General features: G+C 50.4%; 1 protein-coding gene across 1 annotated transcript; it reads left to right on the forward strand.

Annotated features, from left to right (window-relative positions):
• The first annotated feature begins 4845 nt into the window (after nucleotides 1–4845).
• On the forward strand, nucleotides 4846–7620 carry LOC116212113. Its single transcript, XM_031546690.1, has 3 exons — nucleotides 4846–6681; nucleotides 6772–7071; nucleotides 7192–7620. Exons 1-3 carry the CDS (start codon nucleotides 4846–4848, stop codon nucleotides 7618–7620), a joined length of 2565 nt encoding a protein of 854 aa, XP_031402550.1.
• The last annotated feature ends 852 nt before the right edge of the window (nucleotides 7621–8472 follow it).

Genomic DNA, 8472 nt, shown 5'->3' on the forward strand with positions numbered 1-8472 from the left:
CCCAATTTTTTAGAATTTTCAAATCAGTCCCTGCTCTTTTAAAATCGTTTAATTCAGTCCCTGGACATTTTCTAAAATATCCTGCCCTTTTCTACTTGGATCACCCACCGACAATGCATGTGCCCCATTTAAATATTTCAATTTTGTAATTATGTGAGCATATCGGAAATTAGAGTTTATCGGGCGATCAACTAATGGCCATCTCGACGGCTCGAAATCCGTAGACTAAAGCATTCGGCAAGTTTCTAATTAACCTAAAATTCTACATACGGGGTAATCGGGACGTTAAATTTGGCTAAATTAAATCACTTGATTTCTTTAAATGAATTGCACGAATTGATTAATAATTTGTAATCGCGTCGACAGTCCAAGAACTGTTAGTCATGCCCTTTTCAAAATTCACAATTTCTAAAGCACCGAGATACGTACAGCGTAATCTTGATTTTCATGCACACACATATTTACCGATTCAAGGGTATGATTACCGGTTCTTGTCCTGCCATAATCCTAGTGTAGGTTTGTGTTTAGAACGGGTTAAAACATGGGAAAACGGATTAATCTCAAACTCGGCTTAATCAAACATGGTCAAATAGTCAAATAGAGGGTTAGGTTTTGGTTTTGGTTTTTTAGGTGAAAAACACTCTTAATTTGTAAAAGCCATATTGTCACGATACAGAATAATCTAAAAACAACCCACACATTCGAGACTTGACTATGGACATCACGTCTGTTGGGTCCGTTTAAATAATGCTGAATGCTACATACCCTATCCATCACCCTTTTGTTTGTTTTAAGGTAGGATTTGTATGCCAATATATCCCGGTTAATAATCAGTTAATTCACGTAAATTCGGCGATAACAAAACCCCATTGATTGTTTAGTTGAGCTTGCTTGTTACATCTTTTGCACTTGATTGTTATGCGGATCGGGCCCGATCCTTTAGGACTCGATTCACACTGGGTCCAACGCCCATAACCGTCGATCACGGGATCCAATACCCCCATACACCGAGTGCGCATTTAATTTAATTTTCGGTCTTTTCCAAATTATACGGTGAGCATGAGTGAAATCATGGCCAAATGCGAACCGACCGGGATTTAGTCATTATAGCTTGTCTTTATTTATTTGAGAGAACAATGTAAGGTTTTATATTATACATATATTCATGTAAAATCCCGGTCGGAGAGTAGATGGTCAGAGTGTTTCTTCGAATTTACGGTGTCAAAACGCGTAAGATGAGCGAAACTTAATCATGCAGTAAATAAATAAAATGGCAAGTCTAGTAAGTTAGAGTACCGAAAGGGCGTGTGGGATATAGGCCCACACGTAATAGAACCCCCGAAGTCGGAATTTCCGGTTCCGTACAGACCATTGCCTTAACATACTAGGTGTATCCCACACCCCTAGACCCGGGTAACTTGCCGGCCCTCGACTTTCGGGTCGTAAAATGGCAAGTGGCGACTCCTTCTCACGTGCGTCCGTCGCGCGTCCCCGGGAAGGTAGACACTCCCAAGCCGCGTTGCATTTAGGCGCGCGCATGCGTACCCCGACGAGACGAAATTCTGGTGCGCACAGCTTGGCGACTCCACTGGGGACCACTTAGAGGGTTCAGGCTCGTTTCCGCTTGCTTTGTTTGCTTGTTTATTTATCGCTTTCTGTAATTTTTCGCTTATCTACTTTATGCATTTTTTATTTCCCGCACACGCATTGCATAATCATACTAGCTTCTAGGTACCTACGGGTCGCGTCCCACGACCGATTTTAGGAAACACAGGTTAGATAGGGGTTCCGAGTAAGGGTACGTCGCACGGTTGGACCGTCGATTAGGCCCCCAAAGATCCCCGCTCGATTTCAAGGAATTGACACCCTTGAGTCGAGAGCCCCCATCCTTACGTAGCACGGTCCCTGTAGTGCCAAAACCATGCATTCTGCAAGAGCTCCACGCCATCCTCCAACCCGACTTCAACAACAGTCCTTGAGTCGGCCTGCGCGCCAATTTGAATTTTTTTCCTTCTGTTCTTGAGAGAGATGTGCGATGTATAATATTCATTAAGCCGTGGGCATTTTTATTTCATGCATACATGCATCATCCAATTTCAAAATTAGGGTGTCATTTGTATTGACTAGTCTTAAATCGATCTTCCTTTCATCTTGGTAAGGGATGTCACGCTCGGTCTCCTGCCCGCGCCTCGACAGAGTCACACCACCGCTCGAGGAGATTACTCGTATATGGGGAGCATTACGCCCAGTCGACCGCCGTTACATCTCTGCGTTCATAGGGGATATCCCTTTGCTGGCTACTCGGCAAGTTGATTGGAATTTCCTCGAAGCCGCCATCGCATTCTGGAATCCAAGTCGTGCCGTCTTCGACATACAGGATACCGAGCTTACACCAACCATTGAGGAGTACCGGACACTCATCGGTCGAACCGCAGTTGTCCACGGCATCGTAGAGCCCAACTTCCACACCACCCGACCAACCCTAGTCTCACGCCTACTCGGGCTTCCCACGACTCGTTTGAATGCTGAACTCGCATACTCCGGCAGCACGGAGATTGCAATCGAGAAACTCCTATTTTTTATTAAGTCACGAGCGCATAGGGTCCGGGGGGATTTTCTTCGAAAGGATTTATGTCATGCTGTTTTATTGCTAATCTTTGGAACCCCCTTATTCCCTCGCTCGCATAGTCTCATCGATGCTGCCTTGGCCAGTGTTGTCCTCCAAGTGGTCGGAGGGCGTGGTTATGAGGTAGCCCTCGTGGCTGAGACCATCCGGTCCCTCGACCGCGTCTTGAGAACATGCGACCGAAGGATAAGAGGATCCCCTATACTTTTACAAATTTGGCTTCAGAGTCACGCAAACCCTCTGCGTCTGTTGCGCTCGATTATGTATTTTAATGGTCCGGAGTCAATTATTTCTCGATTGCTACCCCTCCTGCGTGTGGAAGAACGCAAGGTCTCTGAGTGGATCAAAATTTTTCGTGAAATAGCACCTAGGGGCTTCAAGTGGCGTGCCGCGTGGATGCTACCCGGACCCATGGCCCTTAGGTGTCCTGATTTTTATGGAGTCCCACTCATGAGTCATGCGGGGTCCACCACTTATTTTCCGGCGCGAGTAGTGAGGCAGCTCGGTGGCTTACAGACGGTCCCCTAGGATACGGCACGAACTAGATTTGAACATACTTGGCGGGAGGATCAGACACCCGCAGATCGCCAAAGTAACATTGAACAGGTCCTGGATGTGTGGCGAACTGTGATTACCGAGCGTCCATACTTCCCCGAGCATCCGACCCTTGATGAGCGGGATTTCCAGGCTACAGAAGAATACATCATTCGCTTCTACCGATGGGGTCCAGCAGCACACGAGGATCTCGTCAACTCTCCGCGAGTCGAAGATGGCAGGTCACCCGGCGCAACTCCCACTCCAAATATGTCCATCCAAACCGAGCTCACTCATCTCAGAGCTGAAAGAGATCATCTTCGTCGAGAAGTCGCAGAGAAGGACGAGCAGCTTGTTGATTAGCGCCAACTACAGAGAGAGCTTGCCCAGACCCGTGCCGAGCTACAGAGGTGCGATCAGGAATTGGCACGAGTAAACGCCGCTTTGGAGATGTCTAGGAAAAGGGCCCGCGGGGGTCCATATACACCCTAGGATAGACACCCCCGCTAGACCCTTGAACTAGGGCTTTCCACGGCAATGGTTACTTGGTTCCCGGGCGTGGTGGAAGATCAATTTAGGACTATTTCTTTTAAAAAATTGCATTGTATTTTGGATCGTTCGGAGTCAATACAAATGGCAGCATTAGTTTTCAAATTTCATGCATTTCATGCATCTCCTCTTTTATCAATACCTTATTCATTTTAAAGAGAATCTTTACTCACGCACTTATGGAATTTAGGTGTTAACAACTGGCGGCACCTCATCGATATCCCACTCGTTTTCAGCAAAGAATGGCAGAAGAAAATCAATTAGCTGTCTTTGAGGAAGATACGCCTATCACCCCAATTCATTCTCAAGCACCGACTATGCATGCGCCACCACCACCCGTGTCTCCTGCAGGCGTGCCACCAGCACATCGGGGAGCTTCCTCGACTCATCTTCAGCCACCTGTATCTTCGGGCCCACACCCGGCATATTCAGGAGGGCAGCCATCTTCCGCAGCTGATGATCGTGCACGTATTGCAGTACTTGAGAGCACGGTCAATCAACTGGCTGCCACCATGGCCACCAATATGGCCGAGCTCATGGCCCTACTCAAAGGCCCAAATCGCGCTTCTTCGAGCTTCACCCCACCTCCTGGGTACGGGCCAGCGGTCGATCCAAGCCCATGGGCCCAGCCGACCTTGATTCCTGATAATGGAGATACGTCTGCCCCAATGATAGTGAACACGCCGGCGGCCCATCCGGTTAACAATCTTCCAGCACCACCTGCTTCAGCTACAATGTTGGAACCACCTACGCTCGTACCTCCACCGATCTCCACATCAGTCCCGGTTTTGGTCTCTGCGTCGGTCCCAGCTCCGACTTCCGCTGTCCCACCGCCGATCATTTTCCTGCCTACAACTGCCCAGGCTCCTGTTCATACTGCTGAACCTCCCCCATACCAAGCTCCACAACCCCATATCGGCCTTTCTTACCAAGCTCCACCTCCCATAAATATAGCCTACTCTGAACCGAGCACGCCGAACCACGCGGCCCCTAGAGCTCCACCCACAAATTTTCTCCCGGAAACGGAGACTGAACAGGAACAGAGATTGAAGAAGTTGGAAGAGAATATCCGAGCCCTACAATCAGGCGGCTCCCGCCTCGATGCCGGCGACGGCGATTGGAGTCTTTTCCCAAGCATGCAGCTACCCCAAAAGATTAAGGTGCCTGAATTCCAGAGGTACTACGGCACGACCGACCCTCGTCACCATCTCCGTCACTACTGGGGAAAAATGCTGCAGTACTGGGACTACGAAGAGTTTGTCATCCATACGTTCCAGGATAGTTTGGCAGGAGCGGCTCTGGATTGGTACATGTCACTGAAAGCTGCAGATATCCCCACGTGGGCAGACCTCTCAAGCAAATTCATCGACCAGTACAGGTACTATGCGGAGACGCCCCCGACTCTGCTGGAGCTCAGCACGATGGAGATGACCGAGGACCAGGGCTTCGAGGCCTATGCAGTGAAGTGGCGAGCAAGAGCGGCGAAGCACGTCCCTCCGATCAGTGAGGCACAGCAGATCCAATTATTCCACTCCACTCTTAAAGGGGCCTACTACTTGCACTTGTTGGCCCACACGTCTTCATTCTCTAACCTTATCGACGCCGGAAAGAAGGTCGACATCGGCATTAAGCTCGGCAAGATAGAAGGTCCGGTCGAGAAAAAGGAGGGAGAGTCCTCGAAGAGGGCGGCCACTGGGACAACGGGAAACAGGAGAGGGAAAGACACGTCCGTCAACGCTGTCAACTCAGGGCACCAGGCTCCCCAGCAATATTCCATAAGCTATACGCCCGCACCACCGGCCACTCAAGCGTATGCCCCACCTTCGGTGCATTATCAACAACAACCCCCAACACAGCAAGCTTACTATTCCGCTCCGCCGGCTTCCTTTCCGTCGTCGGTCCCGCAGCAATACGCCCATAATTATGCCCCTGCTCCTCCTCCGATTCAACAAAGTAGGCCCCCGGCTTCGAGAACTCCTCAGCCGGTGCAACGGGCTCCGGCTCCGCAGGACCAACAGGGCATCGCAACACAAACGCGGCGTAAGCAGTTCACACCTCTGCCGGCTCCGCTCTCCTACATATACCGGCAACTCCTCGCGGGTAACAAGATCCGATCGATAGCACCTAACCCTGATTTCGACCCAACCATCCAAGATCAGAGTCGGCGCTGCGAGTACCATCAGGGCGCGCCCGGTCACACCACTGACAATTGTTGGAAACTACGGGAGAGGATCCAACAGTTGATTGATGACAAGCAACTCACGTTCAACGCCGTCAAACCCCCGAACGTGCAATCAAATCCTCTTCCCGATCACGGGTCGAGCTCAGGACCCAGCATTAACATGATCGGTGCTTGCGCTATAGGGGAGTACGAGACCGGACAGGAGGCACCGGCCCCGTTTGTGATCGAATATGTTCCTGCAGAAGCTGGTGTAGGGTACGCAGGGTTCGATGCCACGCCCACCCCATTCGTGATAGAAGTCCCCGCACGAGAGCCATATCAAGATAGCAAGGTCCCGTGGACCTACGAGGGAAGTGTTGGGAACCTCGAGAGCCAATTTAGCGTCATGGGCGTGACGCGCTCGGGTCGAGTCTATGAAAATCCGAAGGCTGCAAACAAAGGGAAAGCCCTGGCAATGCCCGAAGTCGCCCCGGAAGCCTCGTCCATTCCCCAGAAGAAGGTGACTGAAGAAGAAGCTGAGGCCTTCATGAAGATTATCAAGGCAAGCGAATACAAGGTCGTTGAACAAATGGGCAAATCTCCAGCCCACATTTCACTACTCGCCCTCCTCTTGGGTTCAGAGCCACATCGTGAAGCGCTTCTGAGGGTCCTAACAGCAGCGCAAATCCCCAAAGAAACGGCTCCGGAGCGGATTGAAGAGACTATCAGTTCGATCTTCTCCAACAACATTTCATTTTCAGATGATGAACTTCCCTCAGAAGGGTGGGCACACTCGCGGGCACTACACATTGTCTGCAAGTGCAATAACTTTATCATCGGTCGGGTCATGATCGACAATGGCTCGGCACTCAATGTTTGCCCGGTTTCCACGCTGAAGCAGATGAACGTGGACTTTAACCGCATCCGTCCGAGCAAAACTGCGGTTCGAGCCTTCGACGGCTCGCGGAGGGAAGTAAATGGAGAGATCGACCTGGTGATCGAGGTGGGTCCCTGCTCATTCGCTGTTACGTTCCAAGTCCTAGACATTCCGAATGCTTTCAGCTTGTTGCTCGGGAGACCGTGGATCCATGCAGCTGGCGCCGTTCCTTCGTCCCTACACCAAAGGATTAAATTCATCGCAGAAGATCGACTTATCACGGTCAAGGGTGAGGAGGACTACGCCATTTACAAGGAGAAAGCTGTTCCCTACATCAGTATCGGGGACGATCAAAACCTCCCCTTCCATTCATTTGAAACCATCTCCGTCATTCGAGACTACGGAGAGATCGGTCCAACTCGCGCTGACCGCATGGTGGGGAAGGTTTTGCTGCGCCACAATTACATCCCCGGCACCGGACTCGGAGCACATGGGCAGGGGATCAACCGCCCCATCGAGGTCAAAGAGTACAAGAACAAGAGGGGAATCGGTTTTCGCTCTTCCTGTCACGAGATTATTGAGGCCCGCAGGGGCAAGCACCTTCACCGTCTCGCTGCACGCTATGGGAAGATCAACAGGGGCATCCCGGTTCAGCCGCTCTCCTACTTTTTTCCTGGGCCTCCACACATCGTCGGAGGTACACTTGACGGTCTCTCCTCGGATTCAGACAGCGAGCCTGTTGACCTACCAAACATATGCGCCGTCACCGAGGAGACAACTCCAGGGGCTTACATCCGCCTCGCGCAGGAAAATGAGGAACTCAACAACTGGACCTCAGTCCCGCGTTACTCGGTTGTAATCGCCGATGTGTAAGGCCATCTATGTTTTGATATTCCCTGCGTGTCGGCATAGCCATAAGCCACACGACGGAAGAGAGATTCTTGTTATGGCATTGCGCCTCATCATTAATAAAATCCCTACATGCATCTTTCAGAATTCTCGTGTCTACTTTCTCTTTCTCTCTCACTTATTTGCAGCACTTTAAAGTTTCTAAGACAATTTATTTAAATCGCCAGGCTCCACTCGAATCTAAGTCTTTGACGCGTCGATTCGAACCCATCCGAGGAACTCCTTGAAGAGTCCCGACCCATATACTTCGGGGAAGGACTCGACGAGGATGGTCGAGTGCCCGAGATAGAAGAGAGTTTGCGCCGCCTTGAGAACCGCCAACTCACTTCCGTAGAGCCGACAGAGGAGATCAATGTGGGTACCGAAGAAGAACCTCGCATCCTAAAGATCGGAACGGGTCTCGACCCTACACAACGAGCCAGGATGATAGAATTTTTAACCGACTACCAAGAGGTCTTTGCTTGGTCCTACGCTGACATGCCGGGCTTAGATCCGTCGATAGTCAAGCACTTCCTACCGCTTGATACAGAGAGGTTTCCACCCAAGCGACAGCACTTACGGCGGCAACGTGCTGGCCTTCTCCTTCGCATCAAAGAGGAGATTATTAAACAAATCAACGCAGGGTTCCTGGAGGTTTGCAATTATTCTGAATGGGTAGCGAATATCGTGCCCGTAGAGAAGAAGGACGGAAGAGTTAGAGTCTGCGTCGACTACAGAGACCTCAACAAAGCCAGTCCCAAATATAACTTCCCCCTACCTCACATTAACGTCTTAGTCGACAACACAGCATGCCACACGTTGTTCTCCTTCATGGAT

Source organism: Punica granatum, chromosome 6, assembly GCF_007655135.1.
Source record: "Punica granatum isolate Tunisia-2019 chromosome 6, ASM765513v2, whole genome shotgun sequence".
Lineage (NCBI taxonomy): Eukaryota > Viridiplantae > Streptophyta > Magnoliopsida > Myrtales > Lythraceae > Punica > Punica granatum.

Excerpts from the sequence above, each read along its gene's own strand:
- LOC116212113 (XM_031546690.1), top strand. The coding sequence starts at position 4,846 with ATGCAGCTACCCCAAAAGATTAAGGTGCCTGAATTCCAGAGGTACTAC. Across the intron at positions 6,682-6,771 it reads ACTCGCGGGCACTACACATT|ATGAACGTGGACTTTAACCG; the intron begins GTCTGCAAGTGC and ends ACGCTGAAGCAG. Across the intron at positions 7,072-7,191 it reads CCATTTACAAGGAGAAAGCT|GTTTTGCTGCGCCACAATTA; the intron begins GTTCCCTACATC and ends ATGGTGGGGAAG.